Here is a 17,164-nt window from a genome sequence, read left to right on the forward strand (position 1 = left end):
ACATGTTTAATGAAATAATAATCACACGTTGGCTGACAAGAAGTCAATAGTATAAAAAAAACATTTTCCTTTTCAGGCAGTGTTTATTGAAACGATCCATTCTGTTGGTCTATCTATCTTAGCTTTCGTCATATTGCCTGTATTCGATCCTGCTTCTGCCTCCGTTGTGTATATGTCAGTAGCAGTGATACCGTCTGTGTTAGATGTTATTGATAAACTGGCAAGCAAACAAGCAACTCAAGTTTCTCCCAGATTGCCATTGTGCAGCGAGTACAAAAAGATCTCAATTATCTTTCCTGTTATAGGGGCGGTTCTTCAAATGACTGGAATTGGATTTGTTGCTTGGTATATAAAACATGATTTGATGGTTGGCTTGTTTGTTATGGCTAGCATTTTTGTTTCTATAAAATATTGGGAAAATTTTATTACCATTGGACAGAACTCTCAAAACTTGAATCATTTAAAAAAGCTGAAATTTGAGTTGCAAACTGGACGGACTAAGGTAGCATGCCTTGTGAGCATATGGAAGATTGTTACAACTTTTCTTGTAGTTATTGCTGTTTTTTGTGTACGATCAAATAACGCAATGGATGGTTTCAAATCTCTCTTTAATAATGGAATGACGACCTTATATGCCTTGTCTGGTACCCAGCAATTTGGTCAAAATTCAATATGCAAAGCTCATGTACCATTTTTGATAGCTATGGTTACCATTGTATGTGACTATTTATGTTACAAATCTTCAAAAATCGTGTGTGTCATTAACTGTCAAAGATTCGCTTTCAGTCCCCTATTAACTATGCTGCCTATTGTTACTACAATGTCCTTAGTGGGGTTGATGTATGATCCAAATTTTCTAAAACTTGAGTCATGTGACTTGTTTTTTTCTAACTGGTGTCTCAAGGAAGTTAATAGTCTTCCGGAAAGTTGCTTAGAAATCTTGATTGCATTTATATTGTTATCTGTTTCCATGATTTTCATAACAAGGCATATTTGGAAAGTAGATGGATGCAAGCACGGAGAGACATCGAGGTAAGTTATTTGCAGTGTACAACCTGCTCAGTAATGGATAGAAAAGCCCTTTTATTGTTTGAAATAAGCAATATAAAATGTATTGCCAAATTAGAATGAATGCTTTTCGAACGTTTTTCATAGGTCCGCAGCTACAGGAAAACTAACATTATTTTCTTAATTTTTCCTTTTAACACGAATAAGCATTTCAGTTAGATATCCATAACGCTCAGTATGAGTAGTATTAATTTATATATAATGCCTACCAATGAAAATATGAGCTTACATTAGCGATTGACATTTAAGGATTATTTTTGAATATATGAATTACACTACTCAGATTACACAGTTTTACATACTACTAAAACTAAACAAACAAAAGCTTCATTATATAAATGTTTTGATTACAGTACATGTATATTAAAATGTTAATTGAATGAACAGTTTGTCTGAATATTTAAGTATATGCAAAGCATATTTTCAACTGATAATACTGATATTTTAATGTTTGAACAGGATATTTGTGATGCCATTCTATTGTGGAATGTTTATAGACCTTTCATTGGTATTAAATCGACGAAGAAGCGACAAAGAATATGACATAGTACTTTGCACGGTAATCATTACATAATTAGTAACAAATATTTATAGAAAAAAAAACTGATGTAGATAGCGCCAAAACGGCTGTACTCGATGGTGAATACATTCTACTAGACATTAATCAACTGTAGTCTGAATCATACTTAACTAGGGATGGCAACGAGTACTCGAGTACTCGGGTACTCGATCGGAAGACCGAGTACTCGAGTACAGTTTTAGTACTCGGATACTCGTTTGCCTGTTATACAACTTGAGATATTATGTTCTCTTTACATTTCCACTCCCTTTAGTTCTGTTGAAATATTACATTCGTAAAACTTCAAAAAACAATTAAGAGCATACATATGTTTATCATGAGGTTTCTATTTGTTATAGTGGCAAAGTTCTTTTCTTCCAAGGGAATGTTTTCGTGTGCACTACTTGTAACAAAAAAGGAAAGTCAACCAGTCTTTCGTCTGAAATGGTTGACCATATCCTATTATTAAACAAGAACAAAATCAAAGTGACCTGCGATAAACCATACGCAACTGATTGGAGACATTTTTGACGGTGTTTGTACACAGATCAACTTTTCATGGATTACTAATTAACTCATCACACAAGCCGTAAAACTTATCTTTGTTTGTTAATCAAGGCTTCTATGTATTTAAACGTGATTGGTATGCGATTTGCATTTAAATCAATTTGATTACACAGTATTTGAAATTTAACTATAATTGTTTAATTTACAATTAAAAGAAAGGCGCATATATGAGAGCGGCATTCAAACTCAAAAGTCGAAAAACTGCTGACAACGTCGTGGCTAAAAAAAAAGAAAATCAAACAAACGAATGGTGCCAAATAAAACCAAACAACACAAAACAAGTAAGACTGAGAGGCACGAAAAAGCACAAGTAATTTGAAGACCAATATTATTGATGACAAGTTAGTGGACAAGTCGTATCATAAAAAATACCAACTTCCCAGGAACACTGTGTCGGACTTTATATTCAAATATTTTTTTTTTATTTTATTGAAATTTGGTTCATGAACACGTACACAAACAAAGATTGGTATTATGATAGATATGTTATTTGTAGAAACGGTGGTCGGTAATTCATTGTTAAATTGACACAAACATAAAACAGAAGAGCAAGCTATGTTTGTAAATCGTTTGACTTATGGTTATGAAAGGTAATAACAAAAACACTGCATCCCACCTTAAATCTAAACTTTTTAATAGACGTTTGAGATTCATCCGAGTACTCGCGAGTACTCGAGTATCTTGACCGAGTATCCGAGTAGTAAATTTCAGATCTTTTGACATCCCTATACTTAACAGTGTGAACGAATACAAGTGCAAAGTATTTTATGGTCAATCATGACGCCCAATATTTTTAGCAGTACAATTAAGTTTAATTTCATAAAGTTAATTAATAACATTGATTATTTAACAATGAAACATAATCAAGTCTTTCTGAGCAGAACAATTTCTACAGGAAAAATATATATTTACATAGTTTTTCAATATAATACAGATGGACAGACTAACGGTGACTAAAATGTATCTATATTTACGTGAACTGAATCTTTACTTCAGCAGTTTTTAACCATTTCAAACAGTCTAAATCATAATTGATCCAAATCTGGACCATGCTGGACCAAGCCTGAAAAATACTCGACCAAAGTATGAACCATACTAGACCAAGTCTGAGCCATACTGGATCAACTCTGCATCATATTCGATCAAGTATGAACAATCTTTGACCTATTCGTCATAGATCTATCTTAATTGGTTTTTTTTTATGTTTAGAAATTTATTTCACGTTTCTAGAATTTTGACAGATAAGATTGAAAAGATTAAAGTTTATTGGTCGAAAACGGTTCATACTTTGCTCGAGTAGAGTTCAGATCTAAAAATCCTTTGGTTGGGTATTGTTAAGACACTGGAAAAATGTCAAACACTTCTTAAGCACAGATAAAAAGAAATGGACTGTTTCAACCTGGTCGAGTATGAGTGTATATTGTTCAATATAGTTAAGATAAGGGTCGAGTGCAAGGTCAGACTGGTTCAATCAACAGTCGAGAAACATCGAGTAAAATTCAGACTATTTCAGAATGGTCGGATAAAATTGAATACAGTCGAGTACAAAAAGTATACCATTCCAGACTTTTACTAGTTTGTTGTGGATAAATATATATGTAGGACTCGGAACAGCGATGGTACATTGAACCACTATGGTCACACTGAAGTGCGATGTCCCACACTGAAATTCGTTGGTTGACACACTTTAAGGCGATGGTATAATTTATAATGCACATGTTTTAGTAGTATACTGCTGTTCGAAATTCATAAATCGATTGAGAAAAAAAAACAAATCCGGGTTAACGTTACAAACTCAAACTGATGGAAACACATCAAATATAAGAGGAGAACAACGACACATCAGAAACACATGTTTGGATTTTAAACCTTAATGAAAGTTATCAAATCGTTCTAGAAAGTAATGGGGCAAAATTAATTATAACATCTACATCGTTCAAACGCTTTATTGATCATGAATTTTAATGTTAATTTCATGTCTCCATATTAATATTGTTTATAATGTTATTATTATGTATTGTATTTGGTTCGGTTAATTATTATTTGTATGAAATGGAGAAGACGTTCTAAGTTACACAACTTGTGGCTAATCCTATTGTCAATGTTTTTGAACAATAGAATATGATAAATGATAACTGAATGATATGAAACCCATATGAATAACAACAGAGATTATTTTGGTCCACACAGCATGGTGACATTCTTAAAACAAACTATTTAACTTTCTTTGATTTATGTGAATTATGTGATTATAAAAATGAAAATTGAAATGAAAATTAAAATCAAAATCTGAAATTTATATAGATTATTTTAGTTACAATGTAGTATAAAAATATGACAGTGGTCAACACTAGATAAAAGACATTGAATAGAAACTACATAGATCATATTCACTACATTCATTTGGAATTGTCTCCACAGTTGGCACAAAAGCTCTTCCCTGTCATCAACATTCATTTTAATAGACTTATATTTATATAGTTTGAAGCATTTTTAATATGATATATTCATTTGAAAAAATAAATAAAAGCAATCAAATCATAAATCCACTTGGCGTCCGTAGTCTGTTGCCGTCATCATCGTCCGTCGTCGTCGTCCGTCGTCGTTAACTTTTACAAAAATCTTTTTCTCTGAAACTACTGAACCAATTTTAACCAAACTTAGCCACAATCAACATTAAGGTATCTAGTTTTAAAACTGATCCCTCCCGCAAACTAAGATGACCGACATGGCTAAAAATAGAACACAGGGTTAAAATGCAGTTTTTAGCTTATATCCCTGAAACTATATCTCTGACACCAAAGCATTTAGAGCAAATCTGACATGTGGTATTAATGTTTATCAGAATGAGAACTATCCGCCATGCATTTTTGAGACTAATCAGGCAACCTGTTGTTAGGCTGCTGACCCAGAATTGGTTATTATATGAACATTTTGCAGTTTTCATTATTATCTTGAATATTTTTAAGATAGAAATAAACTGTATGTTCTATAAAGAAAGGTCTACAAATAATTCAACAGGACCAAAATTGTCAAATAACCCCTTTACAGTCAAGTTTTAACAATTTTCTTACATTTTTGTTATCTTTTACAAAAATCTTCTCCTCTGAAACTACTGAGACAAATTTAACCAAATAAAGGCAACAGTAGTATACCGCTGTTCAAAACTCATAAATCCATGGACAAAAAACAAAATCGGGATAACAAACTAAAACCGAGGGAAACGCATTAAATATAAGAGGAGAACAACGACATAACACTAAAATGTAACATACATAGACAAAATCCCACGAGAATAATATATATAATCATCCTGATGGTATTTAGTAAAAGAAATGTGTCCGTTGACCCCGCCTGCCAACTAACATGGCCGGCATGGCTAACATTAGAATATAGGAGTGAAATGCTTCATCATGTTTTAAAATGTTTGATCTGAAACTTTCAGCCAATCTGTCATTGGGTTGCTGCCCCTAAATTAGTTATGTTTTGGACATTTTTCATTTGTCTGTTAATTTCTTAAATATGATCATACTTGTATCTAAATAATGTATAATATCTGATAATATATAATATCTAATAATATATAATATATTATAATATATAATATATGATAATATATAATAATATATAATAATATATAATATCTTATAATATATATCTAATAATATATAATATCTAATAATCTATAGTATCTAATACTATCAATTATGATATTAACCTTAATTTACATGATTTCAAAAATAACAGAAAATACAAGTGAGCGACACAAGGTTTTGAGAGCATCTTGTTATCCTTGCCAATAGTGGGTAGATGGAAAATTCAAAACCCATTGCTGAATATGAGAATATAAGAACAAACATACATTGCTGAGGAAAACGCAACCAATGATATAAAAAGTATTCTCGGATAGAATATGCCCATATTAGTCAATTAATGTTTACGAAATTAAGTAAAGAGTGGGGTGGGGGTCAGTAAAAAACACTATATGGATGAATTTTGTTACCCTACATTGAACTTTTGATGCCGTTCCTAAACACGCAGAAGAATGGAGTCAGAAAAAATGACTAGATGGCTCCGAGTCGAGTTTAAGGAAATGTCAAGAGTGCAAGATGTATAAAAAAATGTTCCGCGTGTCGGTCTATAGTTATTAGCAGGGTCCATCTAATTTTATTATATTTAATTTGTTCTCGTCTTATCATAGCTAAAAAATTGCTCAAAACATACATTCATTGATTTATACAATATCGAAACAGTTTTTTCGAAATAAAAGCCATCAAGTACTTACCTGCCTGACTTGTAACGAGATGTGACGCATGTTCTGTGAACCTGAGAATTAACTGCTTCTCCGCTTGGCAGTAGAAATTGAGAAGTTCACGTAGTGGCCATTCAGAGTTATCTTTGCCTAACTTGTTACAGATGATTTATACTGTAAACACAAAAAAATTAGACCTCTAGCGCGAGTATACTTACAAAGCTAAATGCATCTCAAGAAAGAAACTATATTATTTCGATTTGATATGGCAAACACATTGCTACTAATCATTTGTATTTCATAATTAAATTTTCCACACAATATCAAGTGAAAAATACTTGAAGAACAGTCATAATAAAGATCAAGATGAGGACATATAAGTAGTCAAAAATAAATGTTTGCGGCATACTTCAAAGCAATGATAAGACGAAGATCATATTTCCACAACTTTGTTTCCGATGTTTGTATGCATGACTTAGTTTTACATTATTTGTAACATCCACCGCCAATGCTCAAAACTGTTCTGAACTTGAACCGTCCATTACCTTGTTTTTCCTTTATACTATTCCGTTACAAATTTGTTCGCATGAAACATTCACCTTCAAAATCTAATCTAAACGTAACAGCAATCAAACATCATAATAAACCATCGCACTTCAGCGATAGGACCATCACATTTCAGCTTGTTCGCACTTCAGTGTCCTCATCGCACCTCCGCGTCCTACATATATATTTTCTGTACCAAAGACTTTTAATTATTTATCAATATATATGACTCGTCTAAACATAAACCCAACAATGTTAGATCTGTAAATTTGCTTTCGCAAATTTTTGGTTCTTCCCTCGCCGGGATTCGAACCCATGCTACTGAGATATCGTGACACGAAATCGCCTGCAATGTAACCGGTGCGCTAGACCACACGACCACCTGGGCTTCATAAAAATGAAGCTTTCGGTGGCCGGGTGTTACCTTTCCACGTCAGTTTTAATCTAGCGTCGTACTACAGTACATGATATATAAGGCACGAAGATGTTATTTTTACAGATCAGCTAAATTATCTATAGTAAAGGATCCTACAAATTAATGTAAGAAACAGTCATAGACAATAATTATATTTATAAGTACGTCTGAGCCAGTGAAAACTCTGCAACAGATTTATCCATCAGATCACCAGCAATGATGGTTATACATGGCTGTGTACATTATGTATATACAACTCGTCTAAATAATAACCCAACAATGTATATATCAGTTGTTTGACCTGTTAGTCAAATGCGTTTTGTTAAAATATACTTTTTCACTTTTTTGGTCTTTTGGAAAATGTTGTTTGTGCTGTTTTTAGACCTTTCTACAACGATATTTGTTTACATGATCACGTATAAAAAATAGCGGTTTTTATCCAACGGAATCATAGGTTTGAACGTAGTTTTCAATTTAGACTTGTTTATAAATATATAGTTAACAAAAACCTTTTTTTTTTCATTATGTAAAATAATTTTCTTCTACAGAAAGAAACAGATGAAGCAAATGAAACCGGGAAGAGGAAAATGTTATATGCATGTTGTGCAACAATGTGGCACGAAACACCCGAAGAAATGGAACAGTTGTTGAAGTCTTTGTTCAGGTATGAATTATATGTCATAAAATCATTGACAATTAGTCATTCTATTTATTGTGAAATCAGAAGTGATCATGAATGGCTGTTCTTTTTTTGAAGGGTTTATAGAATGATGCAAAATTATAATAAGTATTTCATGTACTATCCTTCGAAAATTGAAAACAATCGATAACACAACTGAGTCTCGTTCTTCAATAACGACATTTTAAATAGAGCAAAAATACTTGTTCAACTTGTGTATGTGGTGCTCCTCATTATGATAAAAAAAAAATTCTATAATTAAAAACACAGATATAAGTGCCGATCTACATGTAACATCCAGGACTTTCATGTGTCAACTAATCTCGCGATGTTAATCGAACAAAGACAAAAGTTAACATAAGATGATTTATAACCCTTAATTAAGTTTCTAGAAGGTATATCGTACATTACTTAGGTTGTGACATAGTTAATAACCCATTGATTATCGTCTGAAGGTTACGTATGATAATTCACTTTAATGTTCTGTACCAAGTTAAGTTAATCTGCCAACTTCCAAGCAAGGATCGAAGCTCATTTGGACCGAAGCTCATTAACTCGGCAATCAAACATAGGATTTCGGAAAAGTTCGAAAGTTGTAATTAAGTGGTGGGTGGTGCTATAACTGAGATGTTTTAAATGCCTGACTGACTGAAAACGAATAATTTCAGCAGAGTAAACCGACAAAAGTAAAAGAAATCTGAAATCTATTTCAAAATAATGAACTTATATAGTATTGCCCAAGGGAAATTAAATTAGCTGATGTTGAAAATATTTTTCCGTCGAATTCCATGAATCCTGATCTGCTGTAAGGCGTAGTTTGCGCGAACTGTGGATACTGGCGAAATTTAACATAATATATGACAATTGAGAAATCTTCAAAGAAGTCTTTATTTCATCAAATAATAAAAAAAAAAAGATTCCATTAATCTATAAGTCATCGCGTCGTTGTTATGACATAGGAAACTAGATTTTGTGTATCATTTTATCCTTCCTTCGTCTATTATGTCTTGCGTATGAATACAGTATATATGCCGATGTCCACTTTAAGCAATGCCTGATTTTCGTTTTTTTATGGGAAGTGCCATCACTAGATCCAACTGCTTCTTCCAATATTGACCAATTGCCTTGGGTAACATCTTAACCAAATCAAAACCATTTGAAGTTTATTTTGACAGCTTATGAGTAGCGCTTCTTTATTCCTCTGTCTTATTCTGCTAGGCTCGCTCGTGAGTATCAAATATACTTTATTAAAACTATCTACTGTTTCACCGGTAGTTCTAAGGAAGTTAAACGCATGTCTTATACATTACTGGTAAATATCATTAACTTTCATCAGCTAGTAATCGGGCTCCAAAATCGTTTTGCACATATTTTGGAACTATGTACAGTTATTTCCCTTCGACGAAACTTGCTTCACGATTGATGTACATTCAATAAATTTGTATCCTCACCTTAATAGTATATTACTTGTATTTAGTGTATTTAATACTCGTAGAGTTTTACTTTTGATAGATTCATGTAAATTGTTGAATTGAAGTAATACTTCATCCGTCTTGTGTATTCAAATTTCAAATAACATAATGGATTAAAAAGATTGAGTTAATTAAACATTATAAACATTCACCATTTACCTCACTACCATTTTTGGTTTCAGTTTCGGCTTCGATCTCGGCTTATGGTGAACATGTCTGAGACGAGAGTTAAGCAGCGACTTGCCATGAAATTAGAAAAATAAAATTCGTTTGTTGTGTTTGAGCATTATGTTTTGCCTTTTGATATAAGATTTCTATTTTGAATTTTCCTTGGAATTCGATATTTTTGCTTTTTCACTTTTTCCGTACTGATAGTTTTGGAGAATAACATAACTTTTATAAAAGTAATATAGTTACACTAGTGATGTGATCATTACAGATTAGACCATAGACAGTACACAAACGACTATTATGCTAGAGTAAACAAGGATGCAGAGGATGTGGAGACTTTTGATTTCGAAGGTAAATGTAAAATTAAATATGTTCTTCTTCGGAATACATGGAATCAGACTCTGAGTTAGCCAAAGGAGAAGGTCCGATAAGAGCAACTATTGGTCTAATATACGAAGTACATCTTATGAAAGATTTTTCCAATTAAAAGACTTATGTGTCTACTTTAGTCGATTTCAATTTGTGTATGTAAATCCTTTGGACTGATTTTGGCATTAAAGACGCTCAAATGGAGATTTAAACATGAAAAATCTATCAAATATGTCATAAAATGTCATAAAATGTCACTTTTCAGATGTTTCAGATGGTTTTTTTTGGGGGGTCTAAAATGTAAGTTGCAGCATTCGTGTTCAGTCTGAATGTATTATGATCATCAAATACAACCAAATGCTAAAATTGAAAACATAGAAAATAACTCAGTCTTCAGCACAGAACTCTCACAGTTGTAAAGAATGTATCCCTCCTGCATAACATCAATATTGAAAACATTAGCAGCGTATTGATTCGTGAGAATTTGTATGACAATATCGATCAAGATTATTAATTCATTTCGACTACCACCCACCAAGATAAGAATCACTTGAAATTTTACTGATGATGGATATAAGGTATCCGAAAAAATTTATATAATACAATTTTACTGTTTGAGAGCGATGGACAAAGTTCAGGCGGTGTTTTCCTGGATTCCAATAGCATGAGTTCGAATCCCTGCGAGGAATGAACAAAATTTGCTACCGCAAATGTACAGATTTAACATTCTTGTGCTGATATTTAGATTTTGTAATTGTAGGACATATTTTCTTCGACGACGCTTTTGATCCTAAAAAAGAGGGAGAAACACGGGTTGATGTCAATGAATATGTCAAAGCGTTAATCCGTGTTATGGGTAACGCTGCAAGGTAACGTGTTTAATGTTGCGTTCACATGTAATTCGACTTCTATTCGCATTACAATTGATTTATTATAATTCAATTCTAATTACAATTTAGAAAGTATGCACACCTCATTAAATTCGAATTTATGCGATTTAACTAATTCGTATTGACGAAAATGCATTTCTAATGCGAATTGAATAAAGCGAATTAAACAATTCGAATTTGATTCGAATTTTAAAAAAAAAAGAGTGTTTGAACGCGGTTAGTGATTAATAGTTATCTCACAAGGACGCGGTGTGTCAGTGTCAGATCACCCCGATGGCCGGAGGCCAGAGGGTGATCTAACACTGACACACAAATTCCGAGTGGGATAACTATTTTACATCCCAGCTGTTTTAGATTAGACGAAAAAACATTTACAATTCATAAAATCTAGTTTAGAACGCAACACAACCATTATAATATACTTTCTATATTACTATATGATGTAAATCTTTATGACCCCCGAACACGATGGGTAGATATCAAACAATGTCAACTCGCCCCACAAGCCAATCGACCCCCACTATATCGCCACTTTATAAAAAAAATCGCCCCACTCTTGTTTACCGACTCGCCCCACTTTTGAAAAAGTGTAAAATCAAATTTAACAACTCACTTATTAACAAAAAAGGTTGAAACCCCACTGAATAAAGGTCGGCCAACTCGCCCCACTTATAAAAAGATCTTGCTTCCTTTAAATATGTTAAATTACAGTTCTTATCCGGTCGTTCTGGTGTAGTGGTATGTAGCGTGGGTTGATATGCTAAAGGTCTTGAGTTCGAATCCCAGCATAGACACTGGATTTTTTCTACATGAATTGTGATAGATAGTCTTAACCGTATAAATAATTAAAAGTTTTATGGTGGATTTGACATTCCCGTCAAAATGTTATAAGGAAAGGAAAGCATGGATAACAAAGAAACTCAAACTGGGGTGATCTGGTAGGGGTGATCCGGCTCAGATCACCTCTGTTAGAACAAAGGAGCTGGGATGTAAATTCGATTCGGATTCGAATTCAATTACAATTAAACGTACGTGTGATTGATTGTTGGTAGCTTTACGCCGCATTAGCACAAAAAGTACGTACGTGTGACGAGGCATGAGAAATATATATGTATTGTATATATTAAACAGTAATTAGGTGAATTTAGGAATTACTTCTTATTGCTCAAATATATGAATTACATGTTATCCCCGATGCACTTAGTTAAAACAAGTAATTCTTGAAACTGCCCATATTTTTCAGTTTTTCTAATTTTTAAATTGGTTTTTACACCTATTTACTCACTATTTAGAACATTTTGTATTATGGCCAGCTGATCAACAGTAAGAGTATGGCTGATTAGAAGATCAGTGAATACTATTAAAAAGTGATAATCCTAAAATATACCGTAATAAGAATAACAATAAGAATACTTTAGTAATCCAATTATGGACCCTTGCGGGTTTTAAATTTTATACAATGATTACAATGATTGATTTATAACAATGAGATAATAATTAAATAAAATACCACACAACACAACACAAATTATTGAACACTGAACGGTTGTTGTATGCACATGGAATAGAAAGTAATATGGAAGACAATAAAAAAAAGAATATGTAAGGATTAATCCCCTTTTATGTAAAACTATCCATATTTGTTTGCAATGGTCAATGAGAAAAAAATTCAATGTTTCAACCAATTAATTCCAATTGCTTGTGAATAACATTGTGCCTATAAATTCATTTTGTGCTTTTGAATATAACTTTCACAAAATGTAAGGTACATAAACGAGCAACCTAAATTCCGGAATGTAAATACTACCGTGCCACCTATACAGGGCTAACACCATACTTATACATATTTCGCTGCAAATTTAGCCCAATAATGTTAGATCTGAGACGAATTATATATTCATTAATTATACCTCATATCATTTTCTACATAAAAAAAATACACAATATTTTGATTTTTTTTTCAAATTGCAAGCGTTGAACTATTTGACCGTTCAACAGTTTCCAATTATTGGACATTGGTGAAACTATTTGACCGCAAACGTCATTATACTTCGTGGAAATTCAAAATCTGCGACGGAATTGGAGGATTTGTAAAGTTGTAAAGTTGAGTGTTGACGTCTGTGTATGACGCAGCCTCAGCATGTCAGAATATTCATTATGCAGCTAAAAACCCTACATAACATTTTGATTATGATTCATTTAACATTCATTGACATTAGTGAAGATATCAATCATTTTCAAAAGTTGATGAAGGCTCCAACTTCGTTCTTCGGTAGGTTCGGTAGCAAATAGGGAATCCTCTATAAAGAGACGCTTAACATGTCTACGAATCCTAAAGAATTTAGTTTTTATTTATACTTCTACGATAAATCTATTTTTGTTTAATTGGCAAGCTGTGTTCATAAAAGAAGAGTACCACTTTCTGATGGAGAGATGTTGAGAACACCATATGGGGCACGGATAACTTGGAAACTACCCGGAGGGAATCATTTAATTGTTCATCTAAAGGATAACAACAAAATACGGAACAAAAAACGATGGAGTCAGGTAAATAGAATAGATCAACATTATGCGGTGTCAGCAATATTTGAGTATAGGGGATATCTTAAAAAAAACTTAAATAAAAGTAACATATAGGCATTTGGTAAGAAGTTTTTACCAAATTACTTTGTTTATTATCTACTTTGACGTTACACACAGTGTTCGGTTTAGTAATGGTAACGTTACTCGCCGTAGTTTTCAATTATTTCAACCGACTTCTTTACCAAACGTCAAACCTTTGCACTAATTTTAAATACAGCTGGCATTTTGATGTTTAACTACTTATATAATAAGAAGACTGTAAACATGACTGATTATATATTTTTGACAAATATATTTTATTTCCTCATGATCTTAACTTATTGAAAGTATGTATTTAAAATATTTGTCACTGCCCAAGTATGTCAATTGTTGCAAAATCCATATTCTCTTTGATGCCCAGGACTCCCTCATCACAAGTATCTAAGTCTAGGTATATTTATCGCGTGGAAACAGGCAGTACCAAAGTTCTTTAGTGCTTTAATAGTATAAATGTTATCAACCTTCCTTCAACTGTAGTTTTCGAACTACAATTATAGCGAATAATGCTACAGATACAGTTAAGTCGGCCTCATATCTTGACTTACATCTAGAAATTGACAATGAGGGTCGGTTGAAAACAAAACTTTACGACAAAAGAGATGATTTCAGCTTTCTAATTGTGAACTTTCCATTTCTAAGTAGCAACATTCCAGCAGCACCTGCATACGGGGTATATATCTCCCAATTGATACGATATTCCCGTGCTTGCATTTCCTATCATGATTTTCTTGATAGAGGGTTGCTGCTCACAAGGAAGCTATTAAACCAAGAGTTCCAAATGGTGAAGTTGAAATCATCCCTTCGTAAATTTTACGGACGCCATCACGAGTTGGTTGACCGTTATGGAATAACCGTATCACAAATGATATCGGATATGTTCCTTACGTCGTAACTACAATCCCCTTCTCTTTCCTGAATGTGACCTACCGAATTAGACTATTTACCGGATTTTTTATCACATAAGCAACACGACGGGTGCCGCATGTGGAGCAGGATCTGCTTACCTTTCCGGAGCACCTGAGATCACCCCTAGTTTTTTGGTGGGGTTCGTGTTGTTTATTCTTTAGTTTTCTATGTTGTGTCGTGTGTGCTGTTGTTTCTTTGTCTTTTTCATTTTTAGCCATGGCGTTGTCTGTTTGTTTTAGATTTATGAGTTTGACTGTCCCTTTGGTATCTTTTGTCCCTCTTTTAAGGATCTGTTTATCCGTACTATCAACATCCCCAATGTGCGTCTTTCAAGAAGATTATAATGAAAAATATTCCTTGTTCGGATCAATGGCAGAAACAGCTACTATTTATCTTCTCTTTGCTTGATCAATAATTTCAATTTCATCTTCAGATTGAAAATGGCAGTTTGGAATTGTTCATTTAGTTTAAAATAAAAAAAGTGATCTCTAGTCCTTGAATTAGAATGAGTTTTTAGCTCACCTGGCCCGAAGGGCCAAGTGAGCTTTTCTCATCACTTGGCGTCCGTCGTCCGTCGTCGTCGTCCGTCGTCGTCGTCCGTCGTTAACTTTTACAAAAATCTTCTCCTCTGAAACTACTGGACCAAATTAAACCAAACTTGGCCACAATCATCATTGGGGTATCTAGTTTAAAAATTGTGTCCGGTGACCCGCCCAACCAACCAAGATGGCCGCCATGGCTAAAAATAGAACATAGGGGTAAAATGCAGTTTTTGGCTTATAACTCAAAAACCAAAGCATTTAGAGCAAATCTGAAATGGGATAAAATTGTTCATCAGGTTAAGATCTATCTGCCCTGAAATTTTCAGATGAATCAGACAACCCGTTGGTAGGTTGCTGCCCCTGAATTTGTAATTTTGAGAAAATTTTGCTGTTTTTGGTTATTATCTTGAATATTATTATAGATAGAGATAAACTGTGAACAGCAAAAATGTTCAACAAAGTAAGATCTACAAATAAGTCAACCTGACCAAAATGGTCTGTTGACCCCTTTAGAAGTTATTGCCCTTTATAGTCAATTTTTAACCATTTTTCGTAAATCTTAGTTATCTTTTACAAAAATCTTCTCCTCTGAAAATACTGGACCAAATTAAACCAAACTTGGCCACAATCATCATTGGGGTATCTAAATTAAAAATTGTGTCCGGTGATCCGGCCAACCAACCAAGATGGCCGCCATGGCTAAAAATAGAACATAGTTGGTAAAATGCAGTTTTTGGCTTATCACTCAAAAACCGAAGCATTTAGAGCAAATCTGACATGTAGTAAAATTGTTTATCAGGTCAAGATCTATCTGCCCTGAAATTTTGAGATGAATCGGACAACTCGTTGATAGGTTGCTGCCCCTGAATTGGTAATTTTAAGGAAATTTTGCTGTTTTTGGTTATTATCTTGAATATTATTATAGATAGAGATAAACTGTAAACAGCAAAAATGTTCAGCTAAGTAAGATCTACAAATAAGTCAGCATGACCAAAATGGTCTGTTGACCCCTTTAGGAGTTATTGCCTTATAGTCAATTTTTAACCATTTTTCGTAAATCTTAGTTATCTTTTACAAAAATCTTCTCCTCTGAAACTACTGGACCAAATTAAACCAAACTTGGCCACAATCATCATTGGGGTATCTAGTTTAAAAATTGTGTCCGGTGACCCGGCCAACCAATAAAGATGGCCGCCATGGCTAAAAATAGAACATAGGGGTAAAATGCAGTTTTTGGCTTATCACTCAAAAACCAAAGCATTTAGAGCAAATCTGACATGTGGTAAAATTGCTTATCAGGTCAAGATCTATCTGCAACAACAAAAGAAAGAGAGTTTTTAACGACCTCAGCTGGCTATACAACCCTTGCACAATCAACTGAATTTTGCAGAAATCATTAATAGGATAGATTGCCCTTATATGATAATTTTTTATTACCTTTTTGGTTTTTTTGGCAAAGTGGGGGGGGGGGATGTTGCGCAACAACAAAACTACTTCACAACTTTCTCATTACTTTGCATTTCTTGTTAGATAAATTTTACAAAAATTCTCCCCTTAAACAACTGTTGAATTTAAACAAACTTGGTTTAAATCACCACTAGGATATCCAGGGACCACTGTGTATGATGACCCTGCCTGCCCACATGGCTGAAATAAAGCATAGGTTTCAAATGCACTTTTTAGTATTATATCTCTGAAACTAAACGACAGTACAACAGTTGCATTTATCATGTAACAATTGTAAATAAAAATATCAGGTGAGCGACACAGGGTCCTTGGACCCTCTAGTTTTCACATGCATGCATGTGTTTGTCGGATGCGTGGAAATGACTGTTAGTATATATAACAAACATCGTACTAGTATAAACATATATGTTACTAGGTTCCAAATTCGAAAGGTTCGGTATTATTCAAAACTTATTATTTATCAAAAACGTCGACACCTTTAAGATCAACACATGGTTTACAAAGCTTTGATGGAAGTCAAATTTTCTAGCTGAATTTTTACCTTTTAAAAGAAATCATTAAAAATTATCTCAAAACTAGAGGCTCTAAAGAGCTTGTGTCGCTCACCTGTATTTACTGATGCTTTGAAAATCATGTAAA

The 17,164-nt window shown here is 33.4% G+C and overlaps 2 protein-coding genes across 3 annotated transcripts in view; one reads left to right on the forward strand and one right to left on the reverse strand.

Moving 5' to 3' along the window:
- Nucleotides 1-17,164, forward strand: part of LOC139513642 (chitin synthase chs-2-like) — an 88,775-nt gene that overhangs the window by 33,975 nt on the left and 37,636 nt on the right. For both annotated transcript variants that reach the window (XM_071302312.1, XM_071302313.1), the window contains exons 4-9: nucleotides 77-1,032; nucleotides 1,528-1,627; nucleotides 7,956-8,071; nucleotides 9,998-10,080; nucleotides 10,859-10,967; nucleotides 13,382-13,535. In XM_071302312.1, coding sequence (XP_071158413.1) covers nucleotides 77-1,032; nucleotides 1,528-1,627; nucleotides 7,956-8,071; nucleotides 9,998-10,080; nucleotides 10,859-10,967; nucleotides 13,382-13,535 — 1,518 coding nt within the window. The remainder of the gene's footprint in view (nucleotides 1-76; nucleotides 1,033-1,527; nucleotides 1,628-7,955; nucleotides 8,072-9,997; nucleotides 10,081-10,858; nucleotides 10,968-13,381; nucleotides 13,536-17,164) is intronic.
- Nucleotides 1-17,164, reverse strand: part of LOC139513645 (uncharacterized) — a 250,764-nt gene that overhangs the window by 14,972 nt on the left and 218,628 nt on the right. The gene's annotated exons all lie outside the window — the stretch shown is intronic.

The sequence above is a fragment of the Mytilus edulis genome, chromosome 2, assembly GCF_963676685.1.
Source record: "Mytilus edulis chromosome 2, xbMytEdul2.2, whole genome shotgun sequence".
In the NCBI taxonomy this organism is placed as follows: domain Eukaryota; kingdom Metazoa; phylum Mollusca; class Bivalvia; order Mytilida; family Mytilidae; genus Mytilus; species Mytilus edulis.